This window comes from Pyxicephalus adspersus, chromosome 5 (assembly GCF_032062135.1).
Source record: "Pyxicephalus adspersus chromosome 5, UCB_Pads_2.0, whole genome shotgun sequence".
In the NCBI taxonomy this organism is placed as follows: domain Eukaryota; kingdom Metazoa; phylum Chordata; class Amphibia; order Anura; family Pyxicephalidae; genus Pyxicephalus; species Pyxicephalus adspersus.
Window position 1 is genome coordinate 73,199,963 of NC_092862.1, and position 20,103 is coordinate 73,220,065.

The following is a 20,103-nucleotide window of genomic DNA, read 5'->3' on the forward strand; positions in this document are numbered from 1 at the left end:
TCTCCGTTAGGGAGGGATGAGGGAAGCTGCCTGTGTTTGCGTGGGCGGAGTCACGTGTGTTTGCGTGGGCGGAGTCACTTCAGTCCTGTCACTTCCTCTTCATGAAGAGGACGCACGGAGGAACCACACGGAGTCACCCACCGCACCCCCCTAAAAAGGGGGGGCTGTCTTATTTGATGGCACTGCCTTATCATCGGGGAAACACGGTAGTTGGCATGAAGGGGTAAGTTTTTATATATCTTATATAGTTATATAATTTATGGGAAGGAGTGAGTAGTGTCGGCCCCACCCTGTCTTTCGCTAAACTACCTAATCAGTTCTGCTTTCAAATCTTTACAACATAAAGGCAATCATTCTGTAGTACAAACTAAGATCTAGGCTGGCTCTCTGACATAGTAGGTGTGCAGAGAGTACAGGACAGATGAGGATTGCAAATATCAGCAGGGTTTAGTAGTAATTGAACATGTATAACAAAATGCTTCCAATGGCATAATAAATCAACTAAAAGAGATCAAATAGATTAAATTCATGGTGAGGGTTTAAATACCCCTGTTGGATTTAAATACCCCATTTTTGGATTTTAAACATAGGAGATAGGAGGACATAATGCAACATCCTAACAAATGGTAAAGTTTTTTCCCCCTGTCGCTATTATTAGCAACTACAGACAACTAAGAAATACTAAGTATTACACAGCGGGAGCTGGTGAAAGTGCATCAGGTAATGTGAAAAAATGGTTTACACATGGGAATGACTCATAATGTATTGATACATTGTAATTCAAAGGCGTGACCTTTCATCTGCATGTAAAATTGGTTAAAAAAAAAAAAAGTTCCCATATTGCACCTTTAGGCCTTAGCAGTGTATAGGACAATTCAAAACAAACAGGTGGGTGGTATAAACTTAAGGAAAATGTTTCAGTGAGTAGAAAATTTCAAAACATTTTTTTGAAAATTTGCATGATAAACTACAAAAACCAAAAGCAATAAATCAAAATGTTTATGTTGTTGCCACTCTAGTAAAGTGACTTCTGAATGACTACACTTAAAGTGGAACTCCAGGCAAATAGCACAATACACACTTGAAAAAGGCCTATATCTACCGTTTCACTGGCTAGTAGTTTTGTTTAGCCAGTGAACTCTCGCACCTCTACCGTACCGCACATAAAGAAGTATTTCTGTTCAGCTTTACTGTGGTCTAGATCACCTCCCTGCTCCATGGAGAAAATATGATGCCAACTCATTGCCTAATAAAAATGAATAGGGCTGAAGAGGAGACCAATCAAGTGAAAATAAATGTTTTATGCAATTAGCACTTCAGGCACCATTTGTCTGAAGATTATTTAGATATTTCAAATACCTAATTGTAGCTTCTCCTTATGGTGGGTATGTCAAGACTACTAATAATAGGTGAAATATATTCTCTGTGAACATATGGCTACAGCAGGAATAAACCATCAGTGCACAGCTATGCATATTATTGTTTTCCCAAGCAAAATATATGGACACATTAATCCGAATAAATAAAATGTAACACTTATGTGGGTCAATTCACAACAAACATGCAGCAATACTTAATTAATGAGACATTTTTTGCTTGGAAAGAGTTATTATAATGGCACTGATTGACCCCATAAGTTTAAAGTGTATAGCTTAAGTCATCAGGCCTCATTCCTAAGCAGATAAACATTAACTTTATAGGATGTTGTATAACTAGTAGAAGGTCACTGAATTTTATAGGAATTCTGTAATAATACAAACTGTGTGAATGTATCTAGTAATTACGTGTTTTTGTGTCATTTTAATGCTACAGAAAAACTGCAAGAGCTGTGAAACTGAGCACACAAGGTCACCCTTTTCCATTCTGTTGTGCTGAAATGGAAACTTACCCCAGGTAAGGCAAGATAATAAGACTAGAGATAAGAACGATAATTCTTAAAACAGAGCTGGGTGCCAGAACAAACGTCTTCTTCAGTGTCATCAGCCAGCCAGTTAGGTGGGCCCGCACAGTAACTTTAAAAAGAGAAAAAAAAAACAACAAAATTGTCTGTTAACAAGATATAATGAGAGACTCAGTTTGGCTAATTCCTATATTACCATCCTAATTTGTAGATTCAATTAAGCTATTAGGACATTATGTCTTTCTAGTTACTAATGTAAAAAAGGCATTGTACAGTGCTTTTATTTTATAAATGTATTCTGTTCCGGGGTTAAAACAAAACATTATTTTTTTTAACAAAAATAATGCATATAATAATTTTAATTCACTGCTTCTTTCTGTAGTAATATTGCATTCTACAAATTGTTAATAAAGACTATAAATGACTGCAATAAAATAAGAGAACTCCCTAAATCTACCCTTATTCTTCCAAACTTTATATTTCATACAATAATAAAAAAAGAAAAAACAGCAAATGTAAGTTGCTTCTTTCTGAATGTGCTGACTTCAGGATACCAGATTTGCACATGCTTGTTCCTTGCCTGACCTGGCAAAGGATTAGATGATTGTAGCTCCCAAACTTTAGAACATCTTTCCATAAATGTGGCCTAAAACTGTTGCCAAATACATAGTTGGATTGGCATTACTGTGTATCATTTCTGGTAACAGCAAACTATTGTGGTACTTGCCTGGTACAGGGAAGAAGGAAAATATCCTCAAAGGTATAACACACAGCTCCGCAAAGGCAAAATCTACTCCTATGATGTCAACCAGGATCTTCTCTGATACATTTGGAGTCCAGAACATAACAAAGCATAGCTGCACAGACAATAAGGATATTTGTGAGGCTAAACCTTTACATGACATACTAAAAGGATGGTTATTCCTACATTCCAACTCTCAGTAGTACACCTTGGGCCTGATTTATCAAAGTTCTCCATGACTGGAGTGATCCAGCAAACCTGAAATAGATTTCCTAAAATCTGCTATTTGCTAATATTTGGCAAACATTTTCAATACTTGACCAGATCCATTCCAGGTTTGATGGGAATTGCAAAAACTTTAGCAATCAAGACTAGTAGTGCCCTGAAGTTGATCAAGTTGACCATTTGTAACATTGTATGTAGAGAATTATGGACCCAATGGACCTAAAAGAAGTGGGGTGTAGGTTGGCAATACAATACTTCTATTCAAGTTCAGGAGAGACTATAATTCATGTTTTTTATTTCGCATTAGGCAAATAAATTGATGTAGATTGGCAGTCTTTTGTAATTTATACCCATTTCTGCATAATGGCGGTTATCTTTTTGGCAAACGGGAAGGGGTTTTAGGAAGGATCACAGGTATAAGCACCTTTATAAAACTAAAGCTTTTAGATCTTTAGACTTGCTTAGTCTTGCATTTTTTCTTTTTTTACATGGTTTGTTTGTTAAAAATATAGAACCCATGCTGTAACTAGAAAGAAAGTAAGTTGTGAACAGTTTTCCAAAAACCTTTACTGGCAATTATTAGGTGCTAAATGGTGCTTATGCACATAAAAAATCTGGCCAGTGCTCCCAATGCCTAGATGTACAAGAGAAAAATCTGCTACATCAATTAGAAATCAGTAAAGCTGCCTCATAGACATCCATTTGATTTCTGCAAATCTATCATGTTATGCAAGTCTATCTTTCCATATATTTGCATGTCTTGCCACAATATAAACCATCCACCTGACATCTACAGAACATTATTTTAAATAAAATGTATTCAAACATAATCATCAAAGCTTCTGCAGCTGAAGAATAGTCAAATAATTTCTGCAGCTCTTGGTTTTTTAGTTAAACCAGCTAAATACACAACCAAAATTACATTTTGGTTGAGCCACTCTTCTGATGCACAACCACCCCTCTCCCCCAGACAGCAGAGCTAGATTTTTTTTTAAAGAGCACCCGTCATCAAAAATGTAACTTCTCTTATACAAATTCAACCTCCACCCCCATATACAAATTCAACCCCCACCCCCATCATGGTCCATTAAAAAGATGCATATGTTGAACTACAACATATAAGGAAAATATATATTTACCTTCTTATCTCCCTACCTACCAACACTATGTCTTTGTCCATTGCCTATTTTTTTTTTTTTTTTTTTAGAAAAAACACCTTTCGTTCATAAAATCAGTCTCCTGGCACCTTTTTTTAAATGGACACAAAGAGCCTGATTTAATAAAGCTCTCCTTGTCTTGGAGAAGATACACTTTCATCAGTGAAGCTGGGTGATCCAGCAAACCTGGAAAGGATCTGGTCCAGGATTGAAAATATTTGCCAACGAATAGCAAATAACTTTTAAGAAATCCAGCTTCACCGTGGAAAGTGCATCCTCTCCAGCCTCTCTATCTTCTGTAAACTGTACCCCCCATGTAATGGAGATGAAGAAGACATTTTTTAAAACAACATTAACCTGGTAGACAACCATCACTTTAGGTGAGTAAGCTTTTACTATGACACGCCATGATTTTCCTACAGCCTCTTGCACACACATAATATTAACCTACATCATTCTGTTAGGACAAAATTTGCTTAGAAAATGGGCAATCAGGCAAATATTTCATTGATTGGCAGGACGAGAAGTAGAAAGAAGATGGCAGTGCCCATGACAAAATGGGGACAGGTGAGTGAATTTTAAAAACTGCAATCAGGAAGTAAGGTTGTTTAACAGCAGAAGGGACATAGCCTATGCTTTCTGCAATAAACATACATATGTTTAAAATAACATGAATTACTTAGGATATATTTATCTGAAGATCTAATGTAAAGTATACAGTTCTGCAAGGATCATCCATGCATATAATGTATCCCTTATATTACAGTTAGGTATGCCCTAGGAAAAACCGTGAAGCACAAAGCGTTTACAGGAAAGTTTACACAAAACTAGCATGGCAATCATGATTAATTCCCAGCAATGTACAGTTGGTGTCCTTTCCTAGTTACACTCAGCCTCACCTGACTCTCGTTCCACTTCCATGTCACTGTGACAATGAGTAACAAAACAAAACAGGGGTTGTCAGGGTCAGTAGGTGCTGACTCCAGCAGCCCTTATCAGCAGTTCTTCCACAGTGATTCAGCAAGCCTGTTCTGCTAATATACACAGAAGCGCACTAAATCTGCAGCCCAGATGAGTGTGACACAGGCAGGCTAAAAGTCATTGTTTTCTTACGACACATCCAAATGATAGGTGTGAGCAAATATGGCAGGACTTTATTAAGTTATATTTGCTAAAATAAGCTTAAATCACCCCAATCTTGTTCACTACAAGGCATTTACCATGCAACACACTTGTGTAAAAAAAAAAGAAAGAAAAAAGCATATTATTGTATGGTTTTAGACCACGGTGGTCAAAAGAAATTGAAGAGATGTTCATTTGTAATACTTTATGGAATGAATGTAAAGAATCTTTGACTGCCTGTCTTGAAGATTTTACTGCTGGACTTACAAAAAGACATCTTTCTTGCATTAGATTTTTATCAGGCTTGCTATACACACAATTTATCCATAACATGTTAGATTTAAAAGAAAGTATAGACATGCAGCACACATAACTGGTAATCTTTTGAGCATTGAATTATAGAACTGTATCCTAAAACTTGTTTTAAAAAGGAGACCTCTGACAAGAGGTCATCTTTATGATGCCTGTCTACTATAAGTGCCTGATATCCTTCTACAGAAACAATTGTTTGAGTTGTATATCATTACCTTCTTACAGTGCACAGAAAAAAAATTCAACACATCCAAAACATTCAAACATTATTCATAAAAATATAATTATCTGACATAATCCTCTGTTCTGCAAGAAGAGTTTAAAAATTCAGTGTAGGTTCAATAAAATGTATATTTGTCAACATACCGTTAAGGAAAGAGCCATACAGAAGAAGGTGAAGTTCTTAATGTGGGTTTTTGACACCGTGCTGCCACTGTTCACCATTTTATTGCTAGGATTATTCTAGAAAAAGCAAATTAAATATTTTTAGTTATCTTCATTAAGACACGTAGAACATCTATATTGTATAACACCAATGCACTTTCAAGGTTGTACTTATTAACAGAGAAGTTGTCCTATTATCTTAAATTGTTTATAAATAATAAATATCAATTAATAATTCAATAAAGGTTCAGACCTGCCTTAGCAATAATCCATCCCATGCAGCTCCTGGAGAATGGCACCTTGCCAGCTGCTTGGTCACCTACAAGAACCAGTTACTGTGTAATTGACAGCACGTCCTCCAATTATTCTCTATGGGGCTGCCACTGGGAGGACGCTACGTGTGGTGTCTCGCTTGAGAAAGCAGTTTACTGGAATAAAAAAGCGGTAACAACACTGCAATCTTATTGCCAGTGTGAACTTAGGCCTTACTTATGGCCTAAAGAACTTCACTTTTAGTGACTTTGTATTTTAAATCTTCCCCACTCAGTAAAACCCTCAGAGCAAAATAATTACTTCTGCCCTACTCCAGAAATCAACATTGTGGTTTTGCTCAGCACCCATACACGAGCCTTGCTCCTACCATGTATGTACACCAAAACCACATTATTTCAATGGCTAGTCTATAATGATGGTGACCTCAGTCATCCATAAGAATATGAACCCGCAGGAGGAATTAATATTGCTGCAATCCACTTATACAGTAGTAAAAACACTCAGACAGGAGTTTTGTGTGAAGGCCATGTGGTATTGGGCAGAGCAGGCAGAAAATAATTATAAACACTGTATGTTGCACTGAAAGGGGAAACTTTGACAATTTTTCCAACAGTGTAGTCACCCCTTAATAAGATCTTCCGAGTGTATATGCACACACCATTGTAGCATACAGAAGCTGACTCTGATAACTGGTCCATAAAAATGTAGGTTCTAAGGCGGACATCCTGATTCTGAGCTTACTAACTACTGAGTCTTGAACAATGAACTTGGAACAACTATGGAGGGCAGGGATTTATAATGTCCTAGGTTTCTCTCTGTGCGGCAATGTCCAATTAATAGGTAGTGAAGCCATAAAATCATGATAAAAGCTCAGCCTATTTCAGTTTAAAATGATTCCACAAAGGCTGCTGCCACATTTTTGTCCTCAAAGGTTTAATTGTTTTGTTGATGTACCTGGAGGGTTGCTGCTAAAAGACCATACATCCAGATGTGTAACAGCCCGTAAAAAAAAAAAATGAACAGAACAACTTTTACAAGAATTCTTTCCACCCACTCACTGTAACTAACTGGTTGATTACCAAGGGTCATTCCTATAAAACAGAAGAAATCTGAAAAACCCTCTGAAACTGAAGGACATCTGGAGAATCGGTAAAATACAATGTAACTAATACATATACCTTTGACATATATAAACTTACTTTGATAAACATGTTTACTGAGATCTTAGAATATGCATATATGCTGTAATGTAAGGGTTTTATATGTTTATGGTTTAACATTGTTAAATACTCCAATCTATGTTGTACAGTATTTTTCATATGATATGATATGCATAGTTTGTTTTTACTGAACCATTCACACTTTACCCATTGTTTTTAATAATTATATTATATAGTCCATACTGGTGTTACTATTCGCATTCAATATTTGGTTCTAACAACCAAATGTTTGCCCTGTTCAAGCCAACTAAAGTTAGTGGTTTTAGTACACCGCCACTTCTAGATTGCAAAAAGATTTAATTTCCTAAAACTTGTTTGTGTAATTACTTGAATCTGTACATGGTTATCTTTTTTATTAAATTGACATGGGGCCCCCCTTAGTGGTAAAACTAGACCCTTCTTTTGACATAAAGCTAGAAAAAAATGGGACAAAAGGAACGTATACTCCCCCTTTTGTCCATTGCAGGCCCACAGGCAATCTTTCCAGCCAAGAAAAATGAGAGGTACCTGTCAAAACCAATTTCAAAGCTCCCTCAACAGTTTGGGGGGAAGCATGTTGAGAACAGTGCTTCATTCCTTTAATCTGCCACCCAAATGTTGTGACAAAATTTGGAAGCCCCCAAATAATTACCCCTCATTCTGTGGAATGAGTCTCGTACCCTTTAAATAAAATGTCTAGAAAATAATACTTTGGCAGTTATGCCTAAACACTGAATTAGAAGCAGTTTTACGATCTTGCACAGGGCATTGATGGGCATAGAAGGTAAAAAAAACCCAGACAGGGAAAATGTGTGACCTAGCAATATGCAAGTGCTAGAATGCTACTCCTAGGAACTCAAGTTTAAACTTTGCCAGAGGAGGATTTAACTCGTTAACATCTTTTGGGAACTAAAACATTAATTAAACTCAAGGCACCCAAAATTATTAGTAATAATAGGTTACATGTACTTGGCTTGAAATGATTCTTTATTATAAGGATTTGTGCTAGTTGAACATAGCTCCCTATTCTCTATATCTTTCTTTGAATAGTTAAACATTGCACTAAAACTTTATGGTCTTTTTCTTAATAAATGTATAGTAAGCAAAATAAACTGAAGTAAGGAAAATTCCATGTAACTATATGCTCTGCAGCAGAAGAGTGAAAGTAGAAAAAAAAGCAGGAGCTGGAATATTTTACCTTGTCAAATGCAGGATAAACAGCACGGATTTCTGTTAGCCATCCATATGGCATATGTCCAACAGGGTAGGTAGCAGTAAGAATAGCCACTGCCTGTTAAAGGAAATGTACATTTAATATTACTTTACCAGGATACAAAATAGGAGGCTATGTCCCTGACATTTACATTTACCACATTTACTATTCTCTACTATCACATCACTTATCAAACTCACAGCGAAAAACTTTAATATAAATAAAATTCAGAGACAAAGACAGTTGTTGAATGAATGATTAGATCACAAAGACAGATAATCACAAAACATATAAAACTTAGTCTTCATTTTAAGTGTGTATTTTTTACAAGCTTTCCTTACATTATCCAGTGTAATGGATGTCAGATGAATTTTCATAGGTCATTTTATATGGTTTTCATTTCAAATCAGTGCAAGGCTCTTGTGGAGAAGTCTGATTAGTTAGTAGCACAGACCTCTTGGGAATGTGCATCAATTTCATACTTAGTTTAATATGGCCAAGACTAAAGAAAAAAAAATATAAATATGCTTTATCCAGTAGGGCAGTTAGTCCGTAAACAGCCAGGACCCATATTCCACTTAACGCATTGTAATAAGCTAGAATGTTATCCCAAGAACCCCATATTACAGTAATTCAGTTGGCGGAGTAGCAGTTTTGTAAATTGTTTAAAATATTTCATGTATTGTTAAAAAAAAACACACAAATCAGTGACTATTTTTCAGTACCTGTTGAGTGTGTTGAATTATTGTTAATTCCTTTTCTATTATCTTACTCATTCAGTGTGCATTCTACTTTATTGGTACTAAACTATTCCCATTCAAGTTTTCAGCAAAGTTAACAGCATTGTGCCATACCACGTAAACCCAACTAAAAAAGTACTAATGTATATGGACGCCAGTATATATTAATTTATTAATATGAGCAACATACTCCTATGTTAATCAACAGACACCATAATAACTCTTTTCCACTACAAGATGTCCTGTTTGACTAATACAGTCAGACTGAGGACACTACTGTGAATGCATAGCATTAGGGGCATACCCCCATTATTACTGTAAAAAAATATATATACACATCCAAAAGAGGTGGTTTAATAGAATGGAGGGGAGGAGGGGAGTTTTTTTCCCCTTAAATCGGGTATGTTTTTCTCATCATAAGACTCACAACACAATAGTAATACAATAAAACACAGAATTAGAAAAATACCCACCCTCCCTTCACTTCAATGCAGATAAACACGCCAAGCAAACTGCCCACTGAAATACATACTGTATATGGAAGGCGTTTTACCTTTCAAAGGATCTACAAGTTTGTCCAGCCAGTCATTCATGTATCCTTACCAGACACCACTGCCAAGATGGTGTCCTAACTTTATTGCAGCAAAGTAATACAGCTTAATCAACACCCTAACCCCAACATGTAAATTGAAATTTAAGTCACAGTAGCACATTTAGTTATCTTTCACCAATATTGCTCTTTCAATGTGTTTTTTTTCTTCTTTACAGGGGATTACAAGAGGATAAAACAAAGACAAATTGTTATGTTCCAAAGATATCTGCTGTTCCAGTTAAATACTGTATTTTTATTCTAAGTATTTATTTTCCAAAAGCATTTCATAGTATGGTTCAGTAAATGTGACACTATCAATTTTGAGGTCGCAGTATTATGTTATCTTTTCAATGCTGCAATTAAAAGCTTGGCAAAGGGCTCCTGGTAGTTTAAAAATACTGGCATCTGTAGGAACGCATGGCACAATAAAACACTGCATCATTTATTATATTTATTGTTATCAAACTAGAAATAATTTAGTACTTTACATCTAATAACATCTAAATGACATAACACAGTACAGGTATTCATAAAAGGTTGTGATTCCAGACTTACCTCTGTGGCTGCTGCACTTCCACCTAGGTCACGGGAGACAAAAAGGTTAACAATTGGTCTGCTGATTCGCTGAGTGGCTAAAATTAGAGCCAATGGCCACCAGAAACTCAGCATCTTTCTTATTGTGGCTTCTCCCTATAGAGTGAAAGAGAGTCCATTAATACAATGAACAGACTACTGAGAAGCATAATGCTGAATAGATTTTTCTCGTTTTCCTGATGTTTTTAAATTTTGCAATGTTAAAGCTCCACAACTGACATAAACAGAAAATTACAAAGGAAACAAAATACCCAAATAAAACAGTCTGCATGTTTAGTGCAGCTGCTGGACCAGATTTGTGCAGTCACAGAACAGATGTGAGTTAAATAGTGTAGACTCATCTCTACGTGACTCAGATACCAATATGTAAAAGCCTGTCAGGATTTCAGCTGCTGCTGAACTGGCTTAATCTGTGCAAGCAAAATCAAGCATGTCCGTAATGAACTTACTAATATCTCATTTTCTCTAGTGATTTCAGACAATGACAAACAGCAGACCATCAACAACTTCATACACTGTGAACCACACATTTTTTGGGATATTAAATGGGCAAATGGGAGATTTATAAAGCAATTTTGTAGCATTAAAATATGTAAACATCCAGAGATTAGCGAGTGTTACATTTTTGGTGCCATTTTAGTGCTCTTTTTGAGATGGAATTTTCTTGTTGATCAGAAAGGTGTGTATAGAACCACTATTCATTTTTATCGCTGCCTGGGGCCCATTGCAGTAAATTTACCCAACTACTTATCCTGTCAACAGGAAAGATATAAATGCAAAATTCCACAGGGACAGCAAAGGGGAACGGAAACTATTAGATCCATTTTCTGTGAGTTTCAATAGCAATATAAAACAGACCTTAAAAAGAGAATCTCTTTAAGATCAACAGACTTTTGAGAATTTGTCTTTTTTTTTTTTTTTTTTAACAGGCCTATTTTTAATAAGAGCTATTATGTCCCCTTGTTCACTGTTTGAAAGATCTCTTCTCTTTAAAATACACACCCAGCTCAGTGCTGTGCACCTTGCACTTTTCTCAGCTGCTATTAAAGCCCAAATAAAACCAATGTATTTATAACTGTAAAGCAGTTAGATTGTATACACAGTAGTAAAGATGCCTCTTTCTTCCTTTTTTGCATACTGTTGTATGTAGAACATGCTAGGCTAGACTTTTGCTCTTACTGAAAAATGCTCCAATCAGTTTTGTTGTTTAATCAGGATAAGAACAGACTTTGGCCTGATAAACACTTTATTGTTAGATATAACTTCTATACCCTAGACATGCCCAATATCTCAAACTTACCCCCAGCTCTGGTCCACTTCTCTCAGGTATCTTGTCATGTACATGTTTGTAATATCCTAAACATAATGTTGTGCAGCGCACAAGTGCTCCTATGTATAAGGAGAGTATTGGAATTAGAAGAGGCTCCCGGCATTCCAAGTGACTGTGGAGTAGAATAGCAACAAACACAACCTGAAAAAAAGAATGGCATTTATAATTAATGTATACAAACAAAAGAGCATACAGAGAGTTATATACCTGTCATGAGGCAAAACATTAATTATTTACATAAAGATTCAGGGGATACTATTTATCATAAATAATGCTTAATGCATCCTCTATTTATACCTCACACATTCAGAAATAATGATAATGTTTCCCAAGGCTCCTAAAGAAAAGAATAAATATATTGTTGAAACACTGCCAATAAAATGAGCTGTAATTACCATGGGATATAGCTAGTGATAGTATTTCACATTTAAGTGGACATTAAAGTAGTTTCAGTTTTAGTGATCGAGATTCAGCGGCATTCAGGGCCAGCAAATGTGCAATTCCACGAATGTAAAAAAAAAAGTTGCCCATCTGATATTACTTTGAGAGATCATCCCAAACTTTTTTTAAAAATATACTGCCTTTGAAACATGATCTTCAAACTTGATCTACACCTTGTTATATCCAACAACACCCACCATCCCCAAAAGCAGCCTTCCTGACCACAATCACTTACAAATCCCAGCTGTTACTTTAAAAAACTGAAACTTATTTTCTATCACAGAAGCTGCTCGAGCTTCTCCTGAGTAAATTGACACTTGCAGAACAGCATCTGCTATGTCAATAATAATTATGATAGATTTGTTTAATCATTTTATTAGTATGTTATTGTGAAGGGGGGAGAACCAGAAAAAGACAAAATATATTTAGATTAAATTATAACCCTAACACAGAAACATTAGCACAAAATTAACACTTTGTATGCAAAGCACTTTTGACTTACCCTTTAAAAGGCTAACTTAAAATCCTTACCTAACAAAATGGTCTAAATACCACAAAGGTAATAGCAAACCTTAAACACTTTCTGTGGCACTACCCGTATCCCTCAGTTTTTGTTTGCAAATATTTGATAATACATTCCACCATATTCACAAACCGCAAAAAGGATCTAAATACCATCTATATGATTTATACCTACTTTACCAGCTATTCCAAATGACACTTAAAGCAAAACTAGCACAAAAAAAACCCAAAACACTTACCTTTACAGGTGGAAAGTCGATCCCATCGTAGTCAAGGCGGTCCTGCGTTGTTGCGTCTTCCTTCCTCCCAGTGGAGACTGGACACACGGCGCCGCCATCTTCTTCCCACGTCACACAATCTCACACTGCGTGGGCAGGAGGTCAGGTGTTGCACTTTAGAAAATTGTATATAAAAAAAAAGTGCGGATCCCACTGCACATTCAAAAGATCAGCATTTTTTTCCAGTAGAAGAAACCCTCTTCTACACATGCCTTATCTCGGATCAGCCGACAACTTCCTGGGATACGTGACATAGGTATCTCAGGAGGCTGCGAGCTTCCTATTTAGTGTTAGAAGGGGAGGGGCCTTCCCTTATAATGTTAAAAGAATAGGCGGGTGGCAGCCCCTGTATTACGACCCAACTCATCAGTAACTACCCAAAAACAGCCAGGTGGTTACTGAAAAGTGCCGGGTGGTGCGCCCAGCTAAAAGGGGCTGGGGGGAACATTAGGGTATTTTTGTATTCTTGCAGCCAAATAATGATTTCTTGGGGGCTAAAACTCCACCTGCCATTTCTGAAAAGCCAGCTTAACCCTCTTTCTGGTTATTGTTGTTTTTCAATGTGCGGTAACTCTGCTCTCCCACATTATATACAAGTAATTCAAGATATTAAGCCTTATTTTGGTAACGTTTGTTCCTTTTCTAAAATTACTAATTAAAAGACATCCTAGGCAAATTATATTTTCAAACCTATGAGTCACTTGCTAATCTACAAAAGCTAGTTCTGTAACTGTAGATAAGCTTTGGCTACTTGCTAACAAGTGCTTTAAAGTAATGTTTTGAAAAATATGACATTCCACAAAACCTGAATGTGCACATACCAGGGTTATAATATGAACATAATGTACAACATGGATACAAGATAACCAGTGATTACATAGTTGAAAAAAGTGAATCTCTCATTTACAATCAATATTCTTGGTTCTGGATTGGGGGAAGGTTATATGCTGCTGTCTGGGTCCCTTCACTAACTAAACATAAAATTCTACCAGGCAAGTTCTAATAGCAATTGATTGATACATACATTTAAACAGTGAACACTATATTATTTATAGTCAATAGAACTGCATTGTGAAAATGCACAGATGTGAAAAATAATGGTGCATATTATTTAATTTTGCATTTTATAAATGAAGTTTCATATGCATTTAATTGCACCAGAAATACAGAGCCCTAAAAACATATTTATAACAAATAATGTAATATTTACATCAGAATATATGTTTTAGGTAAATAAATTGGTTAGCAAGCATTTGTAGCCTAACTGGTTTCATTTGCACATTCATATGTGCGTCTGTGACTTCTATCACCCACCCTCGGGCTTTAAAGTTTAAAAGTTCCTTCTGCTTCTGGTTCTTACAAGTTATCCGAATGTCATGATGAAGCATGTAATAAATATACAATGTGTTGTTTTTGTTGCCTCTCTGATAAGAGGCACATACAGGTGATTCTTTCTTATTACCTTTGAGATGTATGTAATTAGGCAGGACTTTTAGTTCTTAAACATTTAAATGGAGTACAGAAGAGAAGTGGGAAGGATAAATACAGAAAAAATTCAATTGGGGTATAATTTCACAATAATTACCACACTAAAACAAGGATTATTGTTTTCCAAAAAAATGAAAGTTACTTTTACATTTGTTTGCCAAAAGTAATTTACATTTAAATAGTCGAATAGCTGAAAAAGATGACAATCTTGTAAATTAAGCCTACTGTTACCTAATTCAACATAAATCCACCATTTCATGACTACATGACAACAGGTATAATGGCAGTGATGTAGCTGCATATTTGTACCTTGACATATAAAAACATTTCAACTGCTAGGTAAATTACTAATTTATTATAGAGGGTCATAAAATGATTAAATAAAATTTTAAAAAGTAATTTAAGTGTTGTAGAATTTTCTTTGTAAAGAAAGTGTTTCACTGTCTAGGAAAGTCATAATATATTTACAACCTGAAGCAATTTAAATTTTATCTAATCTCTTCATAAGCCTTCTGAGGAGTTGCCTCAAGCTACGTACACACTTCCAATTATTATCGTCGGAAAACGAACGACGAACGTTCCTGCACGATATATACGAACGATCGTATAGCACCGATCCTGCACATAGAGGTAACGACACGATCGTTCGTAGATATTGTACACACAATAGATACGATCGTTTAAGCGATAGAGGAACTATGTGCACGACAGGAAAGTGAACGGACGTTCGTTCATCACGCATGCTCTGACCATGGACGATCAACGAACGACCGTACACACGAACGACGTTCAACGATCGTCGTCCAATCCGATCCGCCGGTCCGGTCGTTCGTTTCCAACAATTTTCCTCGTTCGTCGGCGTCGTTGGTTACTTTTTTACGAACGATTTTTTGCCCAATCGATCGTTCGTCGTTCGATTGGAACGATAAAAATTGGAAGTGTGTACGCACCTTAAAGAAAATCTTGGTCTATGGTACAATGGTGAAGATTTTGAAATCAATGAGCAGCTAAAATAACATACTACTATTAGCCCCAGTGCCTGGCATTGGAGGGAGCAGAGTGCCAGCAAAGTTTCCATGAAATAGACTGTGCAACATCATTATTTTGGTGTTTCTTAAATAATATTATTATTATTATTTTGTGCTTTCAAACTTGTTTCCTGAAATTAATTTTTCAGGCTGTTTTGACATGGTAGTGGATCCAGGTGCGATACCATTCTAGCAGGATATGACGTGGTAGAGCAAATAACTGAAATAAATACCTTAATTTAAAATCTGAACATTAGAAAATTTCTGGTTTAAAATGTGTATTTCTTTGCAAAAATAATCTCCAAGCTAAATATTCAGGTAATATAAAAACAAAGACACTCAACTGGCTTAAACTTGTGTATACAAATTTATCAAAATGTATGACCCAGAGGGGAGGAACCCCCTTGCACCCCTAGTAGCCATGTAATCCACTGAACTGATGGAACCAGTTCTAATTACTGTAGTCAATGCTTACCTGTGCTATGACATCTGAGATAGAGGCACATCCAACCAGAAAGCTGTACTTGTGCTTCAGTAAAATGCCAGCATGTGTCCAGGCCTGTAATGGAATAATACAAACTGATCAGCAAAGTATAGGTGTACACAGTTGGAAAAAAAATATTATTCAAAGAGGAACTTGGGATGCTGACAAAAATGCAATTTATATCAGTTTGGCATTTTTTCCAAGGTCATTAGTATGCCATCAAACCATCAAGCAAAAATTTAGCTATTTGCATATCAGTCCTGACTTCTCTCTGGGGTGAAGGGTGTTCTATAAACTCTGGAAGCCCCGGATTATCCAGTACATTCGTTTTCTTATTAGTGTTGCAGGTGATATGTGATACTTGTGATACTCAATCTGCTATCTAGTGCTAGTGATATCAAATTTGTTAAGAGAACAATTTAAAGATAAGGATTCCTTTCTAGAGTTCTTTTTTAAAAAATATTATAAACAATACATGTTAAATGAAACACAGACAAATGTTATGCACACAACACATAAGATTCCACCATCTAAACGAACTGTGGGCCTTATCAAATATTATTGATTAAAAAATGCTTTCCATTATTTAGCCATGGCATAATGATTTAGTAATTTGATGTGAAATGCATTAATGTGTTCAAATATTATCACAATGTAAATAACTGATTAAATAAAGAACCTTTTATTGATTTGGGGGCACTGTGCAGACCTTTCTGCTGTTTTCAATCTGGAAATCCTGTGGTTCTGGTTCACACAGCAAGGTAGATTCCCTAATGGCAGTAGGGCATTTATTGTAAATTCACTCCATTATTACTTCATATGATTTTTTTATTGACCATTTTATCTTAGCACTAGTGAATCTGTCTCCAGAGAGATCAGTGAGATGCTGTAGAAATAGCTTTTAATTTTAATTATTTATGTTTTGAGGCAATCAGGGACCCCAAATCAGAGGATTTGGTCATGTCATTCATATTAATCTGACACCTTTGGAGAAAATTTTACACTGTCACTGCTCTTTACCTGTACATACCTAGTCAATATAGCATCTACAAAAATTCCTTTTTTTAATTCTACTGCAACATTAGTGTTGGTCATGTACAAAATATTCGTATTTGCTGTTAATGTTCTGTATACAATAGGCTCTACTGTAAGCCAAAATCACTTAAGAATGCACAAAGAGATTTTACAGTTTGTTGATTTTCCAACTCGTAGCCAAGCATTCCCTCCTTCCATGAAGATAAAAGGAACCTTTCACAAAGTGTATGTCAAATTATATCTACATATTGCATTTGTTTATACTGAAAGTACCTGCGGTGGAGATTATACATCACTTGCTATTAGGGCAAACCAAATGTCTAACCAAGGTCATTCTAAATGTTTTGAAGCAACAAAGTTGTCCAGGACGAAACCTAAATATATGTTTTTTTAGAGACTTTGACACCAAGTTTTCAGAAACCCTGGACTAAACAATCAGTACAATGAATAATGTACCACGCTGTGCAGACAAAAAGAGTAGATTACAATGACAACTGACAATGGTAAGATATAAGCAGAGATAACGGATTTAATCACCACAGACAAAAAAGTAGACATGTCCCAGGGAATTATGATATGGTTCTACTTTATATTAAGTATAATTAAATGGGTCTTTTGGTGTCTGACAGGAGATGAGGAATGCCAGTGAACTTTTGGTTGTGTTTGCAGCCTGGAGGATACAACCAGACCCTTCCCTCTGTTCATCTAGAGCAGTGTTTTTCAACCTTTTTAACATGGAGGAACCCATAAATATTTTTTAAGGTCTTCAGGGAACCCCTATCATAATTACTATAACCACAGCTCACAGTTTATTACCTTGCTGGTCTTTGGGAAAAATGCCTTACACTGATGGTCAGTGTCCCCTTTACAGATAGCCAGAAAGATAATTGGTGTCACTTAAACTGACATGAGAGCCACAAATTGCTCATTGTTCAAGGAACCCCTTGCAAACTAGGGACCCTAGTTGAGAAACCCTTTTCAAGAGAGTTGTCATCTCTAACATTTTGCCGGTATGTTACTCCATTAAAGAATAAACCCAAGGATAATAATAATATATATTTTAAGGAATTTCTGAGCAAAAGCAGTAACAAATCATAACATGTAAGAGTCCAGAACTATAAACTAATAAAAAGGTGTGGGAATTCAGGTAAACTTATACTGAACAGACACTGAATTTATTTATTATACTTAGAAATAATATTGATAAGATACAGAATTTTAGTGACTTTTGGTAAAGATATCAGACTTTAGCATAAATACATCTGGAGGGGGTTTTACAAAAAATATAAGGTCTTTGTGTACTCACCATGGCATCCATAAAAGGGAAAGCTGCCAAATAAAGAAAAGCTTTCCGTGTTTTACTTCCCACTGACTCATCCACATGGTGAAGCTTATTGATTATATAATATCCCAGGTCACTATATGCTGTGAAAACATTACCAGACATATCAGTATAAGGACATCATGCAGGTAGACAGTTGTCTGAATACACAGTATTTGAAATTGTTGTGTAACAGAATTATAGAACACATGAATATAACAGTTTAGGAAAGCATACCAAATGTAAAGGTTAGTTTACAGGCAAACATGCCATAGCGTTGCATATACCATAACTATAATTAGTTAGGAACAAGAAACTTAAAAGGATACAAAAAAATGAAATTGACAGGGAAACGAGCAGCAATTCATAATTGTAATTACCTCTATCAGCTTATATATATTTGTGTTACCTCTACAGAGATTCATTGCTTGCTCACCTGGACAGTTGTGAGATTATACTGTAACTGCCTTACAATTGACCTGGCCTTTGTCCATAGTAGTTGACAGACAGTTAACAGGGACATGCCTGCACATGGTCTGAGAACACTAGAACCAATGCAAATACCATATATGTCTGCCAACCAACATCACCACTGCACAATAAAAACCTTTAACTCCTTTCAGTGGTAAAAGGCATACAGTAACCATTAGAACAGCAGTTGGCTGGTGGTAAATCCTTCTTGTAACTGCTGCAATACCATCTAACCATCTATGTGTGAACAAGCGCTTTGTCTTCCTGGTGACCATTGTCCCTGCGTCTACAAGTAATGTAAAAAAAAATACATTTTAAGAGATCATTGGGTATGGCCATTAAGTGATTTTATAGCTAATATAAAAAAATAGTTTATTTAGAGTTCTAGGTTTAGTTACAATTCAGTGTTTAGCACCCTTTGTTGATATGTAAATAAACTGATCTGTTCAGGGTTGTCTGTACACAACTTTCAAGGTTTACCAGGAAAGGCAGTATGACCTAGAGAGAAGATATACAGAGGGAAAAAAGAACAGAGGAGTAAAAATAGCAGGCTTGACCAAGCAATTGTTTTGTCCCCATGTCCCCAATTTAGGGCTGAATAACATTTAACTGTGTAAAATATTGTTATATGCTTAAACTGTGACACAGTTTTTAGAATGTTTTTTACCTATTTTATATATATATATATATATATATATATATACACACACACACACATTGCTGTCAGTGTTGCTTACTGCTCTCTGTAACTCAGCTAGGGATAGAGAACACTAGACCAAAGAAACCAGAACAATCATTCCATTTGAGCAGAGTATTGAAAGGCTAGAACCCCCTGTAATCTTTTTATTGCTGTTTGTGTCCCTGCTTCTCTTATTTCCTTCAGTAAGACTTCAGAGAGAAAACATCAGAATTTTTACATCAGGTAAAAAGAAAAAAAAATGTTATTAGGAAACAAGGTGTCAACCGATATAAACACAAAAAGTATATTAAAATGTATATTATAAAGTGTATTTTTTATGTGGTATACTCAAAAAGAAACCCCCATGCATTACATTTAATGTAATGCAAATACAGGTAGTCACTGGGTTAGTGATAGGACCTGTATGTTTGTCCTTAAGTTGAATCTGTATGTAAGTCGGAACATGTATATTATTTTATTAAGTGCAATTAGGACAGATGTTTGTCTCAACATATTATTAGGCAGCGTGTTGTCAGTACCTGTATAAAATCCTCACTGTGAGCTAATAACAAA

At 35.8% G+C, this 20,103-nt stretch overlaps 1 protein-coding gene across 1 annotated transcript in view; it reads right to left on the bottom strand.

The window, feature by feature from the left end:
• ANKH (ANKH inorganic pyrophosphate transport regulator) overlaps nucleotides 1-20,103 on the bottom strand; it is a 75,045-nt gene that overhangs the window by 10,105 nt on the left and 44,837 nt on the right. Inside the window, exons 3-10 of the mRNA XM_072411855.1 lie at nucleotides 18,366-18,484; nucleotides 16,016-16,099; nucleotides 11,754-11,924; nucleotides 10,415-10,549; nucleotides 8,513-8,605; nucleotides 5,825-5,920; nucleotides 2,628-2,757; nucleotides 1,889-2,012 (exon numbers count right to left, since the gene is read on the bottom strand). Of these exons, the coding sequence (XP_072267956.1) occupies nucleotides 1,889-2,012; nucleotides 2,628-2,757; nucleotides 5,825-5,920; nucleotides 8,513-8,605; nucleotides 10,415-10,549; nucleotides 11,754-11,924; nucleotides 16,016-16,099; nucleotides 18,366-18,484 (952 nt within the window). The remainder of the gene's footprint in view (nucleotides 1-1,888; nucleotides 2,013-2,627; nucleotides 2,758-5,824; nucleotides 5,921-8,512; nucleotides 8,606-10,414; nucleotides 10,550-11,753; nucleotides 11,925-16,015; nucleotides 16,100-18,365; nucleotides 18,485-20,103) is intronic.